This window comes from Strigops habroptila, chromosome 4 (assembly GCF_004027225.2).
Source record: "Strigops habroptila isolate Jane chromosome 4, bStrHab1.2.pri, whole genome shotgun sequence".
Taxonomy (NCBI): Eukaryota; Metazoa; Chordata; class Aves; order Psittaciformes; family Psittacidae; genus Strigops; species Strigops habroptila.
This window is the reverse complement of record NC_046358.1, coordinates 18869002-18891925: the sequence shown is the minus strand read 5'-3', so window position 1 is coordinate 18891925 and position 22924 is coordinate 18869002. Positions and strand designations below refer to the sequence as shown.

General features: G+C 44.3%; 1 protein-coding gene across 2 annotated transcripts in view; it reads right to left on the bottom strand.

Moving 5' to 3' along the window:
- Nucleotides 1-22625, bottom strand: part of SYNE2 (spectrin repeat containing nuclear envelope protein 2) — a 188542-nt gene extending 165917 nt beyond the window's left edge. For both annotated transcript variants that reach the window (XM_030482846.1, XM_030482847.1), the window contains exons 1-2: nucleotides 22438-22625; nucleotides 4089-4204 (exon numbers count right to left, since the gene is read on the bottom strand). In XM_030482846.1, coding sequence (XP_030338706.1) covers nucleotides 4089-4167 — 79 coding nt within the window. In that variant the 5' untranslated portion in view covers nucleotides 4168-4204; nucleotides 22438-22625. The remainder of the gene's footprint in view (nucleotides 1-4088; nucleotides 4205-22437) is intronic.
- Nucleotides 22626-22924: the final 299 nt, after the last annotated feature.

Below are 22924 nucleotides of genomic sequence, written 5' to 3'. Positions count from 1 at the left end.
GGGAGAACTCCTTCAAGACAGTACTGCTGATATGAGCTAAACCACCGAGCAGCTCCATGTCGTGATAGGAACTATCAGAAGAACTGTTAAGTACTTGCCAACCCAGGGAGACAGAGAGTGAGCAGTTCACCCCTGAGCCCTTTATATAATCCATTCCATTCCACCCAGTAATAGAGTTTCATTCTCTGCAGACAGGAAAGCAGGAAAAACGGTTACTTCCAGCATTTCTGTTCAGCAAAATGGTGTTAAGCAATTAAAAAAAAAAAAACCCACAGTATTTTTTTTTTTTTTAAGATTAAGAAGGTTGTCCAAAGGAAGGTTATGAAAATACTTCTACAGGAATGGGCCTTTGCAAATCCAAATATTGGATAAATATTAACTAATTAACTGCTACCATGTCTGTGCGGCAAGTGGGAACTTTCCTTTCTACACTATTCCTTTCAAACTCCTTTTCCTTTTGAAAGCAAATTATCTAATTTACCACAAGTGCTGCTAGCTCAGGAAGTGTGTTCACACTGAGTTTTGCCCTCCAGCTTTCTTAAACACTTTTGCTCTTCTCATTGCTGGGATCCTGGAGCAGCTCTGCCCAGAATCACCACTGTCTTTACTGCCACAACAGCCCATGAAGTAGTACTGCAGTACTTGGGGGCACAGACAGGTTGCAGGTTAAATTCTTCAAGGTACTAAGTCACACCATTTAGATATCAACAAACTTTTAAAGATAAGGGCTTAAGTGGCTTTTCTAACATTTTCAAGAAAATCCACAAGTGAAGCATGGGTTTGAATATAAGTGGCCTTCAGTGCTCTATATAGGTGTCTCTGAAGCCATCCACTCTTAGGCATTCTAATGCCAGTTTGTAACCAGTTATGCACCTGGTACTGCTTTTAACAAATTGAAATTTATCTAGTAGGGAACACATTTATACAACTATACAATCTATTTATTCTTTAGGCATGTGAAATAGACAAAAATATCCACGACTGATTCTTTTTTAAGCAGCATCATGTGTCAGTTGCTTCTCCAGTGCCATCAGAGCCACGAAGCTATGCAGTTACGGGAACTGCAGACCAGCTCCTCACTCGGACAGCAAGCAGCACAGATAGGGCATACATTTCTGTGCGGCTCCTATAGGAGCTTTTCTATTTGCAAAAGTTACCTTGAAAAACCATGATAAACACAATCAGAGGGCTGGAACACCTCTCCTATGGAGACAGGCTGAGAGAGTTGGGGTTGCTTACCCTGGAGAAGACTCTTGGGGAGAACTTAGAGCAGCTTCCAGTACCTAAAGAGGCCTACAAGGAAGCTGGAGAGGGACTTTTTAAAAGAGCATGTAGTTATAGAAAAAAGGGTAATGGCTTTAAGCTGAAAGAGGAGAGATTCAGATTAGACATTAGGAAAATGTCTAATGTGGGTGGTGAGGCACTGCACAGGTTGCCCAGAGAAGCTGTAGTTGCCCCATCCCTGGCAGTGCCCAAGGCCAGGTGGGTGAGGCTTTGAGCAACCTGGTCTAGCAAAGGTATCCCTGCCTATGGTAGGGGGGGTGGAACTAGATGATCTTTAGGGTCCCTTCCAACCCAAACTGTCCTATGATTCTATTATTCTGGTTGAAGAAAAAACAAAGTGTAGCTGTAATAACATTCTGGCTGTAATGGATGAGGCATGCAGCTAGAAACAAACAAAAAAGCTGGGTAAGAATTAGTTGTCTACCTGACCTTTGGATGAAATAAATGGATCTCTTGGAGATAAGTGCAATCTACTACAGGCTGCACAACAAAACCTATCCATGCATATCACCATATTTTCAGTCTCACTTGAAAAGAAATCATTCATAAAGGATTAGACATAACTGCATGAAAATAGCATGAATCATTTATACCATTAAAGACTTTTAAACAGTTTTAGCAGCCACATTCTTACATGATCATCCTTTGGGTTACAGTAATAACAGTCATAGGTACATGGATTAACAAGCAGAGCCAAAAAGTAGGACCCCTGCAGTTAATTAAACAGTGAAAGAGTAAGTACATGCCCCAAACTCCGAGAGCTAAAATACACTTTCCTGTGTCTGAATTAGTCCAGCAAGATAGAAAGAAAAAGGAAAATGGAGTTCTGCACAGGCTTGGTGGGAAGCACAACACATAGGGTCTGTTTGCTGTCCTAGGAAAGAAAGGGGAAGGATTTGTGCATGGGAGGAATAGTGGAGGTAGGATCCTCCCATAGCTATAGAGATTTACATCCCAAAAGCAAAAACTATTCCCACATTCTCCTTGCTGTAATCCTGCATTCCTGCTCATCAGCAAAGAGTAGTCAATCTCCAGCAGTTCTCAAAACACTGCCATGAAGCCCTTCTCTTACCAAAGGAGCTGACGTGCCTGCTTATTTCAGGTATCTGAAAACAATGCTGCATTTTGTTTGACCCAGGGTGGATGCTGCAATGTCACAGCTCCACACATAGAACACATCTGTACCATTTGTTGCATCTCTAATCATTACAAACATTGCTCATGTCACTTCTAAGGGATGTCTCCAAATGTTTTACAACAGTCAGATACATACAGCTTGGCCCCTGATTTGCAGTGTGTTCATTTCAGCATCATCTAGGAGCTGAAATTATTACAGCAGAGAAATATAATTTAGTCATTTCAATTTTAATAAGCAGGGCTCCTTTACTGAGGTATTGACTAAAACCCCCTACTGTTATTTGACACATAAACACCAATATGACTTTTCAGAAAATAGCATGAATATCATTTCAAAATAAAACCTTATTCTAAAATCACATGTAACTAATTCAGCACCTTACAGCAAGATAGTGTTTTCCAAACCCAATTCATGACAACAGCCACCTCAGTCTTTCTACTGAAAGCTGAGTTTGACTAGCACAACAAATGTTTGACAATATGTGCTTGGTGCAACAGGCAGACTAGCTTGTGTCTGCTAGGAGGTTTTGCTTGCTCTCCTGAAATGTAATACTGAAGCAAAATGGAAGAAAATTCACCATTAAAGACATTTGGCTGTAGACCACTGTTAACACTCACTCATCAAAACACTCTGCTTTGACAACAACATCAGTGCAAAGACGGATCGTAAAAGTGACTTGGCAGAATATTCTTTTGCACCATCTGTTTTAAACATATTTTTTCTCAACTAAGCACCATAGCAATTTCATTGCAAGTGAGCTAAAAGGAAATAGCTCTGTGGAAAAATGACTTAGTCCATCCGTCCTAGAATAACCAGGCTCTAAACACATCAAAGACAGGCTTACCAGCAGTGCTAGTCCTGCTGCCTGGACTAGCCTCCTTGATAGCCTCCATTAATGTTTTCATGTATACATTCAGAGGAAAGTCAGTCTTCCCAGGAAATTCTTATAGAAGGAAATTCAGCACGTGATTAGGGAAAACCCATCAAGCCTATCCAAGAGGCCAGCTCTGATGCAGTCACTATCACCTAACTAGTCCAGGTAGCTGTCATTAAATTGGAAGAATTAAAAATCACCCAGTGAATGGTTCCTTAACAAGTTATAACTCATTGCAAGCAAGGATGAAAGACTCTGACCTGCAAGAAATTTGTTTATAAGCCACAAAACTTTTCTACCTGTTTTGGCCACAAGCTATCTTTCTACACTTGCAGAGGATACAGCAGTAAGAACAGAAAACCAAATAAAATTGTACTGTAATTAATAGCCTCATTAAGACTACTTAATGCAACCAACTAATTGCCAGCAAATTGAAAGCAAGGAAACTAATGAAATGACACAACTGTTTCATGCTGGCAGTTCCTTCGAAAATAGTTTACAGTAACATGTATTCTGAGTAACAAAACATAAGAAGGATGACTGCATCTGTACCAAAAAAGGAACCAGATCTGAAAATACCCCAAGAAAGGACTACAAGAGCTGATATCTTTCATTTCACTGCTGAAGGATCTGTCATGAAACACAGAAACATCTGCAAAGAAGCACAGACAAACTACAATGATTGTATGCTAGTTTTTACAGGTTTCTCAAAATTCTCTTCAACTTATACACAGTCAGAGATTTTTGCCAAAAATCTACATTAAAAAGGCACAGAAAAATACAGCAACTTACCTTGCAGCGATTGATAGAGATCGTCTATTTCAGAGGAAGCCTGCTCCTCTGTTGAGGGAGATGACTGCTTTGATGCCATATCAAATTCTATGGAGAATCTTTAATCAATTTCCAAACTAAAATCATAGAAGGAAAAAAAAAAAGGAAAAAAGAAAATCAGTAAAGTTTTACATAAAAACTGATGATGCTCAAGTTTATAGTGCTGAGACATGCATTTTGCTTTGGGTTTTCTTCCCTTGGTAGGCTGTTTCCTTAGCTTATACAGAATAAAGCAACTGTTCCTACTGCATGAATCCAAGCTTTGGTCCTTGACTTTTCTAACAGTGGCCAGCAGTACTCCACAATGTAAACCATGGGCCCCAGTGTGTCTTGCCATGAAAACAAAAGCACTGGAATAGGAAAAATACAACACTGTTGCTTTCTTTGAGAAAGCCAGGGTGCCTTCTGCAGATTGGTTGCTGCCAAACCTCATTTTTCAAAATCTTTGTACTTTTCATGCCTTTGTTCCTGTCCAGATAATTACTGCGAAATGGAAACAATTTAGGCAGAATCTGCAAAGATGAAGGTGAAATGAAAAAGCAGCGGTTATCGTATGAGAATAATCAGAACTGCTTTCTCTGTCTGATACCTTTGTTACTCCTCAACCCCATGAAGAAGTTTCTTTTTCCAACTCCTCCATTTCTCAATCCCTGGATACCTCCCAAACTCTAATGCAGATTTAGTGAACAATATCTTTCTTCAAATACTAACACTGTTTCTGGTACTGCAGTAGGTATAATGTTCAATTTGCCACTGTAGTAAAACATGTATACTTAAATACAGACACGTTTTACTGAAGAATTATAAATTTAAACAAATTCAAAAAGAAATAAAACTGAAAATTAAATAAGGGCTAACCTTAAGCTTTGTAACCCAACTAACTGTAACCTTTTCATCAGAAGTACCAGGATTTACACATTATATATTAATAATTCATTCGCCAATTATATGTCAAAATAAAGGGCATGAATGGATGAGTAAGGAAACAGAACATTAAAGAACACCAAAGAAATTTTACATTCATTCCCTTGTTCATATGAATCATGAGTCAGCCTTTGTTTACCCCACTATATGCTATATTTCCTCACTCCCTTTCTCCCCCACTGCACAGAAAGGACAACATGCATTTAATGAGGACCTATTCAATATTTTGTTTTCCTCACCCTGAACCATGTGTGTCCTTGTGCTTTATCCAAGAACTGCTCTGATGACAGGATTATTAAGTTCCTTACATGATTTTCTATGGCATTTAGCACCCCAGCATCTGAACACTTCACAAACATCAATCAATTCATGTTTACAGCATCTACGTGAGATCAGGGGTTATTGCCCACATTTAGAACCACAGAACAGTTTGGGTTGGAAAGGACCTTTAAAGATTATGTACAAATGCCCTACCATGGGACATTGTTAAACCAACAACAAGCAAAGGCACAGAGAGAATAAAGGGAAAAAACAGTTGCTAATTTGACTCTAGTCTTCCAGAGAAATGGATATTAGTTCATTTTACTGAAGCACTGGTTCAGCTGCTGTGGTGAGTATGCAGCATTTCTGCAAGTCACCAACTTAAACAAGATTCAAGAAAGGGGAATTCTAGCTGGGACCTAGCAGAAAAAGGAGAACAAGGACTAATTCAATCTTTGGCAGGCACAAGAACAAGATGATATAAATAAGCCATGCCTTGAGTTTAGAATGAAAATCAGAAGATTTCTAAATAGCCAAAAAAGCCAACAGGATGCTGGATTGCATTAACAAGGACGTCACCAGCAGAGATAAAGAAGTCATTGTCTCACTTCACATTTGTCAGGTCACACCTAGAATACTGGGTTCAGTTTTGGTCCCTACTATACAGAAAAGATGTGGACAGGCTGGAGAGGGTTCAGAGAAGGACCACAAAGATGATAAAGGACTGGGAAGCCATGTGAGGAAAGGCTAGGAGAGCTGGGCTTGTGTAGCCTTGAGAAAAGAAGGCTCAGGGGAGACCTTATCACCATGTTCCAGTATTTAAAGGGTGGCTACAAAGAAGATGGTGACTCCCTTTTTACAAAGAGTCGCATGGAAAAGACAAGGGGTAATGGGCACAGGTTACTCCCAGGAAGATTCTGACTGGACACAAGATGAAAATTTTTCATAATGAGAACAATCATGAGAACAATCAGCCACTGGAATAATCTCCCCAGGGAAGTGGTGGATTCCCCAACATTGGACATTTTTAAGATTCAACTGGACAGGGTGCTGGGATATCTTGGTAGATTGCGCTTTTGCCAAGAAAGGTTGGACCAGATGATCCTTGAGGTCCCTTCCAACCTGCTGTTCTATGATAAATATTGGGTTCTAACAAAACCTTCCCATACAGGCAAGCTGCACAAAGGCTTTATGTGATTTTAAGATTGGAATTGTTCAGAAATAAACAACAAAGTGGTTGCGTGTATTAAAGGGACTCTTGGACTTCCAACCCTGGAGAACTTCCAGAAGTCCTCTATTCTCAAGTTAGAAGTACAGTTCACAAGTCAGACAACCAGATAACACCACACAGATGCCACTGATAAAAACTAGGGTTTAAGTGCCATGGCTAACATCTTGCAGGAACTGAGCAAGGGCAAGGGCTGACAAAGAATCCAGTTCTGCCAGCAGCACTGCCTATGCCCAAGGCGATGAAATCTTTCCTGGGAAACTCCTTCCCTTTCTCTCAAGAATAAGCAATACAAAACCAAAATCTAAATATGCAAAATGACAGATGGCCTTAAGACCTTTTTGGTATCACTGTATGTCTTTAATTTGATTTTGTGATTGCCACCTTGAAGGCTACTAAGTTAGCAGCAAGACCCAAATGGGAAGTATGTAAGCAAAATCCAAACCACATCATCAGATATGTTGCTTTTTGCTCCCAGGACACACGGAGTTGCCTTCATTCCACCTTGAATTTTCCAGTGGCCAACTTTAGGCCTTCAGAAATATTTAAGTAATAGTAAATCCTGGTGAACAGTGAATCCAAGGGTAACATCAATGAGCCTGCCTGAATTTGAACCTGAGGTTATAACTCAAATTGGGTGTCCATGTAAAACAAGAGGGTAGGACTACAAGCACACGCATAGACACCCACCATGGCCACATCAGCATAACCTGCAAGCAAGACATCCCCAAAACTATGTACATATGTATGTTCCTGTGGTTCTGGGGCATGCACTCAACATCAGTGACAACATATGCTCTTTTTAACACAAGTTTATTCTCTTTTTTTTTTTCATTTTATTTGAAACTAATCACTAATTAAGGATTTTCTTTTAAAGGCACAAAAGCAACACAAAATCCCCAGTGAACTGTTCAGCTTTAACACATCCAAATTTGAGATGGTCATCTTCACCTAACCTTCCCAATGCTAAAGTCATTGGGAGCACAGTCCAGAGAAAGGGAGCAGGATTTGGCATTAAAATTCCTCAATAATAACAGGAAAATATGCAAGAGGCGTGAACAGCACTGATGGAAGTTTCATAAACAAACAAAACGCATTTTTAACCTTTCTGTGGCTGTTCCTCCTCTGTCCCCATCCTTTGCCAGCTACACAACCACACAGTACATAGTGTCTGCTTTTATGTGCTCGTACTGCACTTCATGCGATGGGACCTCAACCTCAGTTCAGATCTCCATGCATGAAAGTAGCTTAAGTTAATAAAACTTTCAGGATTTTAAAGCAGAAAGTATGTTAAGCTTTAAATCATAATTAACTTTCATTAAGTTACTTAATTTAGTAATTAATTAACTTAAATTATGGCACATGATCATAGAACATGTATAAATGGAAAAAAAAAAAAAAAAAAAAAAAAACCCCATATGTTCCTATTTTCTTCTAAGGTCAAACTAAGGCCTCCTTCCCAACAGGATGTGGGGTTTTTAAATTACTTTTTTATTTACGTGCAGAAATCCACTCAAGGAATCCACAGTGCAGGTTATAAAAATGCATAGCTAGTACAAGGCAAGTTTATGATAAAGCTTTCATGTCCCTGAAACCCTCCTTTCACCACCCAACACAGCACATCCCCAACACTTTGTCCTGCCTCTAATTCCTGCCCTGTCCCAGCAGAAGACTCCACAGCTGCTTTGAAAGAGAGAGACACACACTTGGAGGACATATCATAAGGATTAGTATTCTTTAAAAAGTACAAGGTACAGATTGTCTGAGAAGGGATTATACAGGAACAATATGCTAGTCCCTTTGCTCTCCCTGCCCCTGAATTTCATTCAAATAAAGCATATGAAGTGTAACTATATCATAGAAATCTCTGAAGAGTCTAAAACAGTCAAGCTATTGGTAAGATTGCTTAGCAATGCTTTTCATAGGCAGTAGGAACAATCACTTTTTCTACTACATATTTAAGTTGATTATTTTGTTTCACAACAACTAAACGAACTGCACAGCTAAACCAGATCCTTCATTCCCATGAAATGCTGGACAAACAGGAAATATATACCCAAAGGGCTGAAAGTAAATCAAATGTTTTCGAATAACACCATGCCTTTTCAGCAGGATTAAAACAAAAAGTGAAGAGAATGATGTCCTTCCCTCTTTCTGGAGAATCTAGCATTAATGCAGGAAAGCATTAATTGCTTACACCCTAGGATAACCTGTGAAGTATCACAGAGCCAAAGAGAGAGTTCCAGGAACACAAGGACCTTCTTTCCAATGGATTTGCCTCCTGTTGACTAACTTATATGAACTGCACCAGAATTGTTGTCCAAGCTCATGTTTTCTTCAGCATGGGAGAAGTCACACAAGAAAGATGCAATATGAATGCCCTCATCAGGAGAAAAGCTTTCCATAGTATTCTCCAAAGGAGTAACTTCTTGACCACCTGGGCTGAACCTGCAGCTCAAATGGTTCAACCATCAACAAAAGCTTTTCTCTAGTGGGTATTGAGAGAATATTTCTCCCTTACCTCTCCAGCTGAAAATATAGGTAGGAATTAGATCAGTACAGCCATATAATGTAATATCAACTTCACTCTCTTGGAATCTCTCTTCCTTTCCCAAGTTCAGCTGAAATTAGCCAGCAGAGTGAAAATAATCTCCTGGGAATTGACATACAAACAGAAGCACATAGACAGAGAGAAACCTAAGAACAAGTAGCAGACTGCGAATCTCAAGGAACTAACTGGATAATATACCAAAGCTTTACATTCTATTATCATAAGAACAGATAACACTGACTTAAATACCATGTCTCCAGTGGGGTTTAAGTCCCAGTGAGACCTAAGAGATGCTCTTCTTAAGCAGGGTTTTTGTAAGGACATTCTTGTCTCACAAGAAAGGGAGAAAAAAGTTTCAGATGGATTTGGAGGATTCATTAGGAAGGATTGCATAGCCTTAACATTACAGTTTGGATTGAGGTGGTTTGCAAACCTTGTCTTTACGCCTAAGTATTGTCTTTACGTCCAAGTATTTAGCATAGTAACATTTCATCGTATGAAAAAATCAACATATGTAGCCATAGTAAAAATATAATATGTGCATTTCTCTAATTATTTAAGGTTACTTCTACAAAACAGCTGTGCAATCTAATTAGGAAGCAAGGTAAACTAGTTAGTGTGATTTCAACACTGTCCCAGGTAAGACCATCTTCAGCCTCTGACTTTTACCACTAACTGCTGTGTACCCCTACACTGTGCTGCAGCCTGCTGCACAAATGTACCCTCAGACCCCTTCCCGGGAGCCAATCCTGGAAAACCATATGGCATGAAATTAGCTCAGATATACGCTCCTTAAAGCTGAAAGCAGCAGATACCTTGTAAACAAGCCCAGCTAGAGGTAGCTGAGTATTATAACCCACTGATAGTAAACCCTTGCTTTGTTGGTTTTGCCTTTGTAGACACATGCCCCATATTTTCCCAATTATGTTGCTTTCCACTGGTGTTGCAATAGGGATTACAGACATCTTTGCATGGCATCTCCAACCACTTGCTTTTACTATTCCTCCTTTGAAGTGCCACTGATTATTTATGACCCACTCAGGGACTCAAAAGACTTTCCCTCCATAGAGGCCTCTACATGTAAAGTGAAGTCTGTTTCTAGCAACAGACTATTACTCACGTATTCAGTCAAGCCAAACTCATGAACAGAAATGGCAGATTTTTATCTTTGGTGAACTAGTCCAAAGGAAGTAGCTCCACAATGCAGACTGACTGAAGACCCTTTTCCTTTTTGGTTATTAACAAAGATCTCAGTTTGTTTTACATTCAGAAAGCAGTAATGTTCAGAAGTGCAGGTCTTGAATCCTACAAAGTGCTGCTGAGCTGCCTTCTTTTAGCAAACTGTTTTTCTCTAAGTCTGTCACAGTCTCCTTAAAGGCAAATCGTTGGGAACTAAATCACATCCCTTATATAAAGTTGGTTTGGGTTTTTGACTTTTTATAGTATTTTCTTTTCCCCTCACTTCTAATGTCTCACACCTCTCAAGTCAGAGAAGTTCACACAGCACTTATGTTTAATGGTTATGCTTTCTCCTCAACACTTCATTTAAAAGGGTTTCACCATTTTTTTACCAGTGTCGGGGTGGGGAGGAAGGAAAGCATGCATTTTCCAAGATCTCTGTACTAAAATGCTCTCTTTTCTTAAGGTGCTACTCCAGACTGAAGTTCATTCCTTACGCATTTAAAATGCTTGTCAACATTGCTTTTGTGGGTGACCTCAGACTGTATACATATCCACAGCTGTGATGGGATCACACTACAAACATACTGATCCCCTTCCCTTTAAAGCCAGATCCTCAGGTAGCAAAAATCAGGCCAGCACCATTGACAGATTTACCCCGACTTCCTGACTTGAGGAGCTGACAACTTCCCTCTGTCTGGCAGGAGAAAAGTATTTTTCATCATTCAGTAAACAATAATGGCACATTCTCTGCACTTTCCTGGAGGAAGAAAAGGGCTTCCATTAGGTTTCCATTGCTTTGAAGGTGATAGGGAAAAGAAGCTATAGCCTTCTGATCCTACATAATACCCTACAGTCAGATGGGTATCAGCCAATCTTTTAATGAGTATTAGAGCATGTGGTATTAGAGAGACTCTGCACTACCTGGGATAATATTGAAACAAGACTGGCCTTGGGTCTTCCTCAGCTATCAGTAGCTGGAGATGAAGGAATCGAAAAGGGAAAAGCTTGGAAAAGGCTGAACAGCTCTGCTCAGGAAGAATTAAGCCCCAAGAGCATTAGATCTGCCAGAGAACCAGAGATGGACACAAAGCTACACTTCATTGCCACAGAAATAGTCTTGCCTTGTATGAACTGACATACTGAAACTATATGCACAAGTAAGGACTCCTCCAAAGAATAATAGCTGCAAGACCAAGACATCTCTTATTAGTTTATTTATGACAACCAGCAGCAGTACACTTTTGTTATCCAGGGACTTCCCAGTGATCTATTTATAGTCTTTGAAAGCATGCCAGGACAAACATATGAGTATACAAAAGCCACAACACTTTTTAAGGCCAGCAAACGTTGCTGGTTTGTCTTTGATTTACACATCAGTAATACTTTCTGTTATAGAAGCACAATGGATCTTCTCATTGCATTAATCAATTTAAAAACATGATTAGGAAAGTGTCTTTCTCGACTTTTTTTGGGGGGGTGGTAACATATATGTCATCCTGGTACAATTACACAGTTTGAAAACTGCATTAAGCGCATGCTGTTGTTAACACACACACATATGAATGCTTTTATTAATAGAGCTAAGCCTTGTTCACACATCCACAAAAGCTGACCTGTGGAGATGCATGATGCATTTGCTTGCCCCCAGAATAAGAGCCTATCTCACATTTATCTATCCCCAAGTAGAAATACAGGGTCAAAGCATACTTACTAAAGTTGGAGAAAACATTCAGTTTTCAATTGGTTTCCAAGTTTTCCCACATCGTTAATAAAACCAAGAACTGCTCAGAATTCAGAATCACAGTCGTTAATGTAAAAAGGGGAGTGATGAGCCGGGAAGCTCAGAAAGCTGGTGCCATGCCTCTCAATCACCCCTGGGTACACTGCTATGCAGGAAGCAAAAAATACTATGGTGACTCAATGGCTCCATCAAAGTCAAGGGGTTGGATGACAATTAAGTCTCCAAAACACTCAGCCCGTAAGCACATCCCCACCCAAACCTACCTGTGCAATGCCCAGAAGCTTCCAGTGCTGTGCAAAAGCCATGTTGTTTATACGGCGTGTTGCTGCAAGGCCAGAAAGGAAAAGCTTTTCCAAAGCAGGGTGATTCACACGCCTCCCTGCCACCCAGCACACCAGCCACGCCGCAGCCCCAAGGCCGCTTCCCGCAGATAACGGGGCTGTGGGGAAGGGTTATCGTAAAAACAACATGAGAAACACAAGCTGGCTCAAGAGCTGTGCTGTACCTGGGAAACGCACCCAGAGCATAAACACAACCTCTTCCTACCCACTTGGTTAACGAGGAAAGCAGGCAACAGGATAACAATTGCTGTCGTTTCACTCCTATAAGCTCTTCTGCATTTTACATGGAAGACACCTCTACCTGAACCCCTTGCCTCGGCTACACGAGCTCAGGCGAGGCCAGCGGCCAGGCACAGCACTGAGCAGCCACACTCTGCCTGGCTTCCTTTCAGCAAGGGGAAAGGGTACAGTGTGGCCATAGCAGCCCTAGCGCTGCAGGGCGCAGACAGACCTCTGATCTTCAGGCGTGCAGTTCCCATCACAAAAGTGAAGGGCTCCCACAGCTCATCATTCCCCATCCTTGGCGCTTCCTGGCTCAGGGTCAGTTTTTACAATAAAGAAGGGAAGGGGGAGGGAACTGCCTGCAATCAGAGCAAGTTTAACCTTCACGCAGGGGACTGCCTGATCAAAATAAGCTGGACAACCCTGCCAGCTTTGAGCAAGCAAAAAGTATTGCCGGAAGTTCTTTCTTCTATTTACAAGTGTTTCTTTCTTTCCCCTGGATTGCAACTGAGATTCTTTGGTTCATGTTTTAATAGAGACTCACGGCCAGCTTCCCATTAACACTGGCGCCACTTTACATGGTGCAAAAGGTATTTAAAGTAGCAGTATGTAATAACTATACCTGCTTTGTATTAATGACATGATATTAATGAGAATCAGGCTCCCAGGAATATTCTTCCTTTGAAGGAGTTCAAATGTTTCCTTTCCACTGTCTTCCTAATTCCATTTTTCCCCAAATAAAGGAAACAGTCAGATGGTTAACAAACAGATTATTCTGTTGAGTGAAGCTCACCTAAGCAATAAAAGGCCTGGAGTTTCTCAATTAAATTGTAAGGCTGTTCTTGTTCACGAAGATCTTCCTGAAGAGCAGTACTCTGCTCTTCCGGGAAATTAAGAAAAGGGAAAGGTCGGAATAGTGGCAATCTAAATGTAAGAGTTCTCACTGACGCAAGGACTTGTTCTTACCAAGCAAAATCACTGGAAGCAGCAGTGCAGTGTTTGCACAACAGACCTCTGCACAGACCCATTGATGGTGCCAGGAAAGGGAAGGAAAGTGAAATGCAATGTGTATTTGGGAGCCAAAAGAGAAAAGGCATGTCTCATGCTAAACCTATCTGCTTTGGCAGTATTCCTGTAAAGATCACGAACTTGTTTTGATCACTAAATATAGCAGAGAAAAGGAATCTACTGCAAGTAGCTCTCTCCAGCAGTGCTTGCTGGTTTACACAGTCAGAAGAACACAAAAGAGAGATTTGTCAAGCAAATGGCAAATGAAGCTTGCCAAATTTGAAGGACAAATTCCAATTTAAATAATAGGTCCTAGCCTGGCAGCTGTGAATTCATCAACTTCTCTCTCAAGCATGTCCAACAGAGGCTACAGCAATGCAAACTACCACTCTTCCCCTAGGACACCTCCAGTCTGACATGGAGGGGCTGCCTCTCCAAAGTGCGAGTTTTTTATGCGCATGTAATTCTTCCAGCTGAAAATTCTCCCCAAAGTGCTAGCCAGGGTCTTATTTATTTGGTTTTATACCTTCTGTCCCATGTACTGTCAAGGTTTGTGGGCAAAGGAGCAAGTGCAGCCTGCACGTTCACATGCCTGTGCTGGTTCCACCCACATGAAGAGGGCCCTTCAGTGGTGGTGTCTCCCACTCTGACTGTGCAGGAACCTCTCCAGCAGAAGAAAGCTAGTGCTTCACTCAGGCAACTCAGCAAAGCCTCTGCACCGCTTGGCCAAGTAAAACACTTGTGTTTATTTCTTAAGACAAATACAGTGTGTTTCTCTCTGCTTTCAAAGAATTGCTGCCCCACACAAACTTAAATCTCTGATTTATAGCATAGCTTCAAGCCTGTAGAATAACTTTTTGTGTGCAGTGAAAAACAGGCCAAACACTGTTATTCTTACCAGCACTGTTGCCAGAGAGGACCTAACAGCCAGACTGCACATAGACAACCCAAGAGAAAGAGCTTGGTGCTACGCAATAACCTGCTAGAATAAATAATTTGCATGTTCTCACTATGCAAAATAATAGTAATAAAAAAAACCAAAAAACATTGGCAATTGCAAAGCCAAGGACTCCAAATCAGAAATAGCGCAGACTAAAGGATGCCTTACTTATTTCATACATTTCCCTTCTGCACATGCAGGACGACAGTCTCCCCATCAGTGTCTGAATCGCAGAGCTGTCCAGGCTGCTTTCTTTGAGAATCAGGATTTCTTACAGTGTAGACAAAAGAGGACGAATGCCTGTGAGCCCCATGCATCTCCCTTGCTGAAAGGCAGCAATATTACTAACACAGAAATTACTTATACACAAGTTCAGTCAAGCAACAGAGAATGTATGTTGCATAAGCAGAGCTGCTGTACCATTCTCTCCTGGGCCAGGCAGCGCAGCAATGCCACAGCCAAGCAGGTGAGTAAGCTGCAAGCCATGGCTGGCTGCCCGAGCCAACTCCAGCCCACCAAAGCATGGTTCTGTACTGTTTGCAGAGACACACCTCTCCAAGTTGCCATCCTGCACGAAACTCCAGCAAGGAGATGGCATGTGACTGCCAGCGCAAGTCCCTGGAACAGGATGTGCTTTGATTTCCTTACAATCACGCACTGGCTTTCGGTACAGTAAACTCCTGCACTGGCTTTTCAGAGAATCTTTGGAAGAAGAAACACATTCAGGGTCACCTCCAGGCTTTTCAAAGGTGAAGCCTTTACCTGCAAACGTTATCTGTAAAGCCATTCCAAGTCTACCTACAGAGTTAGTAAGGCACAACTGCTCTGCAGGAACAATGTTTGCTCATACCTACATTACAGAGGTATCTGCTTCCTCCCCCTTAGGAACTGCTGAGGTGCCCTGGGCATGTGACTGGGAAGAAAATTCAGATTCAGACTTTTCACTCCTCCAAAAGGAAGCTGGCTCTTCTCTTGCTTCCTTCTTACAACAAGCTCTGCTTTCTCCATCCCGGGGGTATTTCATCACCAACATCCCACCCAGTTCCGCATAAGAAACAACACTGCAAACAATCTATCAGACACCTTTTTTTCTCTCTAAAAAAAACCAAAGACCCCAAACCCCAAAACCAAAACAACCCTAAACCTGCCAGTCTGCAAACAGACTGTAACCGCTTGTTACAGTCCAAGTGGTTGATGAAGCAGGATGACAATACCAGGAAATACCTGGAATTGATCTTCAATGTTTATTTTTGGAGACTGGCTTTTCTCCCAGCTCTTATTTAATAGTTTGCTCTTTCCCTCCTCTCCCCAGCTGTTCTCCCTGGGATCAAATTGCAGTTTGTTTCACCTCTCAGAGTTCACCCACAGACCCCCTAAGCAGAACTTTAGGAATCGAATCCTGGCTCAGGTAACACATTCTTTCTATTTCACAGTTACCATGTTCTTTCTCAAGTATCAAAAAAGATAGGAGAATGCCCTGGTATTTGTCTGAAATCAGAAGTGCACAGGATGCATTTAACACTCAGTACCCGCCTGTACTTCGTAGCACTGCTGTACAAGCAAATTCCTTCAACAAATTCTCCCCCTAGACAGCTCATTTAGCAAAAGCAGTCTTTCTGCTGTAAACCAGTTCTCCACACAGGAGGAATTTCATCCTTACCCTGCTCGGTTTACCTGTGCAGATAAGTTAGGCTTTTTCCAGAAAAGCTAGTGATTTTTTTTCCAGGCCACTAAGTAACACAGCGGTGCCAGTAACGGTTCAGAGCAGACCAGGTCACAGCTCCCTGTGTGGCTCCAGAACTCCCGGAGTTTGCATTTAGATACGCATTGCAAGGTTTAGATATGTCTGTTTAAAGAGTTTCCACGTATCATCTGAACACCACTGAACAATCACACATGCTGTCTTAGGCTACTACAAGCCTATATATAGGCTATATATATGGGCTTGCATATATGTTCCTGAACTATGGATTTTTGGAAGGGAAAGGAGAATGAGTAACAAGCTATGTAATTTTGCAAAAAGTTTCGCAGAAAGGAAAAGAATACCTCCTGGGTTCTGTCCACCAGCAAGAGCCAGGCAGCCGGTCTCACCCCTGGGAGAGCAGCAGATTGCAAGGCAGCTGCGAGGAGCACGGGCAGAGGAAGGAACAGACCTCTGGGAGCCTGCAGTCATCCTCATGGCTTCCATCTCTGCCACTAACCTGATGTGCGACCTTGAAAAAGCCACTCCGCAAATCCCCTTCAGCCTCTTATTTATAGCAGAAGATTGTCTGGTGCTGTGGGTCCAGCCTGAAGCTTTTCCGAATCCAGTGACTGACCAGGGGAGGAAGAGGACAGCTTTGAACTGGACATTGCGGTCTGCAGTCCAGGCACACCACCTTACACTGTGCAACCTACAAGGACTCAGAGCCTGATAGAAATGAGGACTCTGGGAGCCCTCCTAGAATCTCTGCTGGGATATGAGACACTTTGGCTGAGATTCAGCTCTCCTGACGCTAAACAGCTACACAAGAGATGCCTCCGTGTGCATTCATTGTTTGAACTCTGCAGAAACAATGGAGAGAAACAGATACTTTTAGGGCAGTTCACCCAATGATTTTTAGATATCCAATTCAGGATGGATGAATCATGGCCCAAAAGTGTTTGCTCCTCTTTAGTGACTATGAAAGGAGTCTGGAGAACTGTCTCTCATGCAGATAATTATGATGTAGTTGGGCAAGACTAACTTCACCCTTTTAAGTTGGGGGAAAAGAAGTAAGCAAGGAAGCATCCCCCTCAGTTTACACTTAAGTGAGAAAGAATGTCTCCACTAGGGATACATTGTGCAAGCGCTCTGTGCTTCCCTCCCTCATAAACATCTTGTAACCACACAACATGAAACCACCTTCACTGAGAGGGCTCGGCTTTGCTAGAAGAGTTTCATTTAGCCATTGAACTTGAAGCTTTCACCAACTACTCCTGCAAGCAAAGCTCCATGTTGCTCACTACACAGGAGCCTCCAAGAAGCAGGACATGCTGCTTATAGAGCAGTTTCATTTCCCTCCCTGCATCGTTTTGGTGGTTATTATCAACACAAACCAACACAACACAAAACAGGTGTCACTAATGCAAATTGCACTGAACCCATTCCTGAAGTATCTTTACAACCGCTTCACGGCCAGTTGTACATAGGCTGTTTGCCACAGACTGAGAAGGCATGTTCAGCAGCGTATTCATTCTCCTCCCTGCCACACCCTTTCACTCCATCCTTCACCAGCTCCTTGTCATTCTCCCGGCAACCAACAGGCCAAAAGATTCAGAAAGCCAAACTTTTTCCTGTAAAACCCACATTTCTGTCTCCTCCCTATACTTACATGAAAGTAATTACAAGTGCTTTGTTTTCTGTCCTAATTGTCATTTCCTTTGATAGAACTAGCAGCCTGACTCTTAAAGCTCCAATAACTAATACCATTCTTTTCTCTTCTTCCCCATCCCTGGCCACAAACAGTATTGCTTGTATGAAAGTCAGCAATTCCTTAAAAACCTCTTGAGCCAATCTGTGCTGCTGTATCGTGTAGGGAGTTATCAGCGAGCTGCAGGAAAATTAGAAAGCAAACATGCCTCCCTACAAGAGACCAGAGTTAAGCCCAGAGTCAAAGCTCTGCCCCATTTCCCCTTCTGTGGGGAGATAACAGCCTGTTCTGCACCAGCCCTTTCCCCAGCACAGATTTCTGCTCCCTTCCTGTGTATGCAGCTGAGCTGAACAGCTTTTTCCCCACTCCCTCTTCTGTCCCCATCCTGGCCCTTTCGCATCTCCATAGAAGCAGCTTGCTTTGTCTCCTGTTACAAACATTGTGATTCAGGTGATCTGCAGAGGCTGTCTTCTTCGTATCCTCACAAACACTGGGACATGTGTGTGATCCATAAAGGTAGCAGGAAGCTGGCCAGTATTCAGAAACACTGTTAGCCTTCCCATTTCCACTCTGCAACCCCTTTGCAGACAAAATCTCCTGACATCAGGGGTCTCTCCCCTCTCAGCATTATCACAAGCCAAAATACATTCCTCCTTCACAGTGGCCGCTTGCTGCTGACACCCTTCATGCTTCACAGGACGCAAGTCAGTCCAGGCGGGATAAGGCAGTCAAACCCATGTCCTCTGGGGTAACATACACTGTATTTTTGATTCATAGTCCAGTAGTTGTAGGTGCTGCTGCAGGTATAATCTCCTGCTCCTCCTGGGGAAGCTGCATGTTGGCAGAGGAAGAAGCAGGGTGAACATAGCCTGTCCATTAGCATGGACATACCACTTCTACTCCCAGACATATATTTACACTCCAGACCAATTCATCCACATCAGCTGAAGTACAAAACTCTCCCAAACCAAATCCAAGTCTGGATCCCCTCCACAGAGCACAGCTGGGAAAAATCAGATCAACCTGATCTCCCAGTGGCTATATGGCCACCTGTGTCTCAATTACAGGAGTCTTCCACCCACACCAGCCAAGGATGAAATTCAGGCAAAGAAAGATTAGGTGAGAGGTGTATGGAATGTCACCTTGCCTTTAATCACATCTTATGGATCCAGCCCTGAAGCATTACTCATACAGCACTCCACACGTATAATCCCACCACCTAATCCGACTACTTGTTCAAACAGGCACGTTGCTAGGAGTGGGTCCTTGCCACCACTGTCTACATTTCCAGCATTCCTCCAAGACCACGTCCTCTCCCACATCTATAAGTCTCATGGCAGTTCAAAATAAACTGCACGAAAACTGGAGCAAGTGTGGTGGCACACGGGGCTCATTCCTTCAACATGAGAAACAACACAGCCCGCTGCAACCTGATGGGTGCTCTCCCACGCTGCCAGATCTTGTTGGGGAAACACTTCAGTTGTGGTAAGCAACAGATAAGCATCTCTGCACATACACAGAAACAGCATCTCAGCTGGTAGACTTTTAAAACCGGTATTTACTGTGCCCCAGGGAAGAAAAGGAATTGGGTAAATGGCCTGAAAGGCACAGCTTCGCGAGGAGGAGTTTGGATGTCTCTTCGCATCTCTCCATACAAACCCAGCTATTGAGAGTCCAGATCTAAAACAGAGCCACAGTTGCTAAGAAAACAGCACTGCAAACAGATGTCAGGAGATGATTCATAGAGTAAGGGCATATCCCTGTACTACAGATAAACCAACATGAATGAAGCTCTTTATATCTGATCTTCCAAGCTGTGCTTCTTCACGCCTTCCTTGGGCTTTTTGCTTCAGTTCATTTCTATATTCAGACAGCAAGGAAAGCGAGCAGAGCTGAACTCGTTGTTTAGAGAATTAATTACTGGTAAAGGGGGTTTACAAGGAGTACAAAGAACTCAGTAAAAGGCCTAAACTGTGGCCCATTTTTCCCCAAAACAAAGCGGTTTTCTCCTGAAACATGGAGCAACTTTGCCCAAAAACTTATCAGAAGAAATAAGCTAAACACCACAGTTAAAACTGCAAAGGAACAAACTGTAACAAATTTTTTCTTTTGTTACTTTCCGTTATACCATAAAACTTCAAATTAACAGCTAGGGAGATAAAGCATTTTCAACCTATTAGATCATTAGCCAGTAATGCATGCCGCTTCTTGAATTACTTCATTGTGTCTATGCTCAAAATCTGTGCCTGACGAATAAATAAAAAATAGCTAGCACACTGCAGGACTAGCTGAGTGCTACTGACACCAACAAAGTTCTTGTTTACTTTAATGAACTTTTAGTCATATTTAATTGGAGAAAAATAAACTCCTTTGCCCCTCTTAAACCATCATGCTCAATTCTTTGCATAGTATGATATCAACAGCACTTAAAATACAGTTTCCTGAAGTTGTTTGTAAAGAACTGTTTAAATAAAGGAACTTTGATATATGTTTTTATAGATAACTAGGGTAAAAAGGCATTCATTACCTTGCACTATGAAGAAAGGAAGAACAAACACCATTTATACTCTTCTGAACACGTTTGTACAGCACCCTGCACAAGGGGGGCCCAAACATCACCACAGCAGTACAAGGCGATACACTGACTGGGGTCACCACCGATGTTTCATCACCCCTCCAAGCTCCCATGTGTCACTGCCCATCCCTCTCGGCTTCAGCTTGTCCTCGCTGCCATCGCTTGCAGATGCCAGGGCACCTGCTCCCCTGCTGCCTCACACTCACTCCACACCACCTCGTTCCCTCCTGCTACGCTGTGCCTTCCTCTGCATCAGAAATCAATTATTTAGGCTGCCCTGATTTCACTGTGAAGTGGCTGCGTGTGTGTCTATGGGGCGAGGGATACCGCTATTGTGGGCAGCGCTAACAGCCGCCACCGTGCTCCTTCTCAGAGCTGTAAAGCCACCCCAGAAGCGGCTGAAGGCCATGACTCAGCTCACCAAGCGCCAGAGGCCACGTGTGTCCCTCCTGCGGGAACTGCGTTTTGAACAGAGGTGTAAACAAACGCGCCCGCCAAGCTACGGTTTTGTCAGCTTGGCCAACAGTCACCATGACTAGCCAAGATCCTGCACATGGCACTCACATCTTTGTCTGTCCTGTGGTGAGAGATCACCCTGAAAGCTGAGAGGGAGGAAAACATGGGAATGATGGAAAGAGGGGAAGAGAACGACATGAGGCACCCCGAAAGAGGGAAGCAGAGGTGTGAGGGGGACACAGTCGCTGACCTGACAAAGGCTGTGAGAAACTCAAACAAACTTGCTCCAAGTTTTTTCTCTGTACATTTTGAGTAACTTGAGCATGCACCTGCTCTACCTCCCAACTCCTCCAGCAGCTCTCAGGCAAAACAGAGAACAACCCTGTTTTGGGGGGACAGGCAGAGGAGTGAGCCTCGCTTTAGTCATGGAGGTGAAAAGAGGACAGCGAGCCTTCTCTTAAATCCTTGCACACATAGCACCTGACACAAAGTGAGCACCAAGTTACAGACCGAGAGCCTCACATGCAACATCCCATGGGCTGCAGTAACACAGATCCGTAATAACTGCTCTGAGAGGAAACAGGAGGCTGCCAGGAGCCCTTGGGAGATGGAAGGGAGGGAAGGCAGGAGGGAGGCAGGCTCATAAGGCGGGGAGGAGAAAGAAGCCCACATGCAGTGAGAACAGAGAGCATGAGCCCTCAGCAGGACATGTTTTATCCAGGGCAGAAGCAGCAGCAGTGATTTAGGACTCATAATACAGCGGCTGAAGAAACGCTTGTACCTCCTGTGGTTTTCGCAGGAAAGTAGTTACTCGTTTTACCGAAAACTTTGCCCGAACAAGTACCCACCATCAGTTTTCAAAAGCGTAACCCAAGAGACAGCGACTTTATAAGCGACGACCCACGGCACCTGCACAGGACGGGAGTTGCAGGGCAGTTCCGTTTACCCGTGCGCTCCCCGCCGCCCCGCAACGAGCCCACTCCGGCTTGCAGTGGGGGAAACTCTCCCGCAGGGCCGGACACCGCTCCGGGAGGCAGGGCCCGGCGGAGGCGGGAGTTCCCACAACACCCGCTCCCGCCGCCGGCCGAGCCAGCCGCGCTCCCCCTGCTCCGCCAAGAGAACTCGCGCCGCTGCCCCGCCGTTCTGTTTTCCCCTTTCCCCGGCAAAACGGCTGCGGGGGGAGTCGGGCCGGGGGGACAATACGGACCCGCTCTGAGAGCGAGGTCCCTCCGCGCCCCCCGTGCAGCGGCGTCCCGCGGGGCGCGGGCGGTGCCGAAGGTGAAGCCGGCACCGAGGGAACAAAGGCGGCGGCGGGGAACAAAGAGCGGCAGGTACCGGCGCGGCGGAGCAGCGGCGGGGAGCGGGGCCGGGCGGGCGGCGGCACCGGCGGGGCCGGGGCTGGGGCAGGCAGAGCCGCCGCTCCCCGCACAAAGGCGCGGGCGGGCCGCACCGCAACTTCCCGCGGGCGGGTCCGGGCGGGCAGACTCACCGCGGGCGCAGTCCCGGCATCGGCGGCGGGCGCGGGTGGCGGCGGCGAGGGCGGGCGGGCGGTTGGGAGGCGGAGGAGGAGGGACCGGCCGCTCCCCGCCCCGGCCGCTGCCAGCGAGCGATCGAGCACGCTCCCCGCCCGCGGGCGGGAAGGCGGCGCGGCCCAGCCCGGCCCGGCCGCGCTCCGCCTCCCCCCGCCGCCGCGGGAGGGCCCGGCCTGCCGGGGGGGGGGGGCTCCGCGGGGCGGGCTCCGACCCGCGCACCCGGATCCGCCCGGGGCAGGCGGGAGCTGCCGCGGCTTTGCCCCCTGCCCCGGGGCGGCAGTTCCCTGCCCGAACGCCCCAGTAACCCGCTGCCATGCGTGTTCCGTGGGATGCCCCAGCGAGAGGAAGAGGACAGTCCCCTGCTCCCCAGACACGCATGTCCTCGCTTGGATTTCATGCTGGGGGTTTCCCGGTGTTTTCCCTCCCAGCGCTAACCGGGACAGT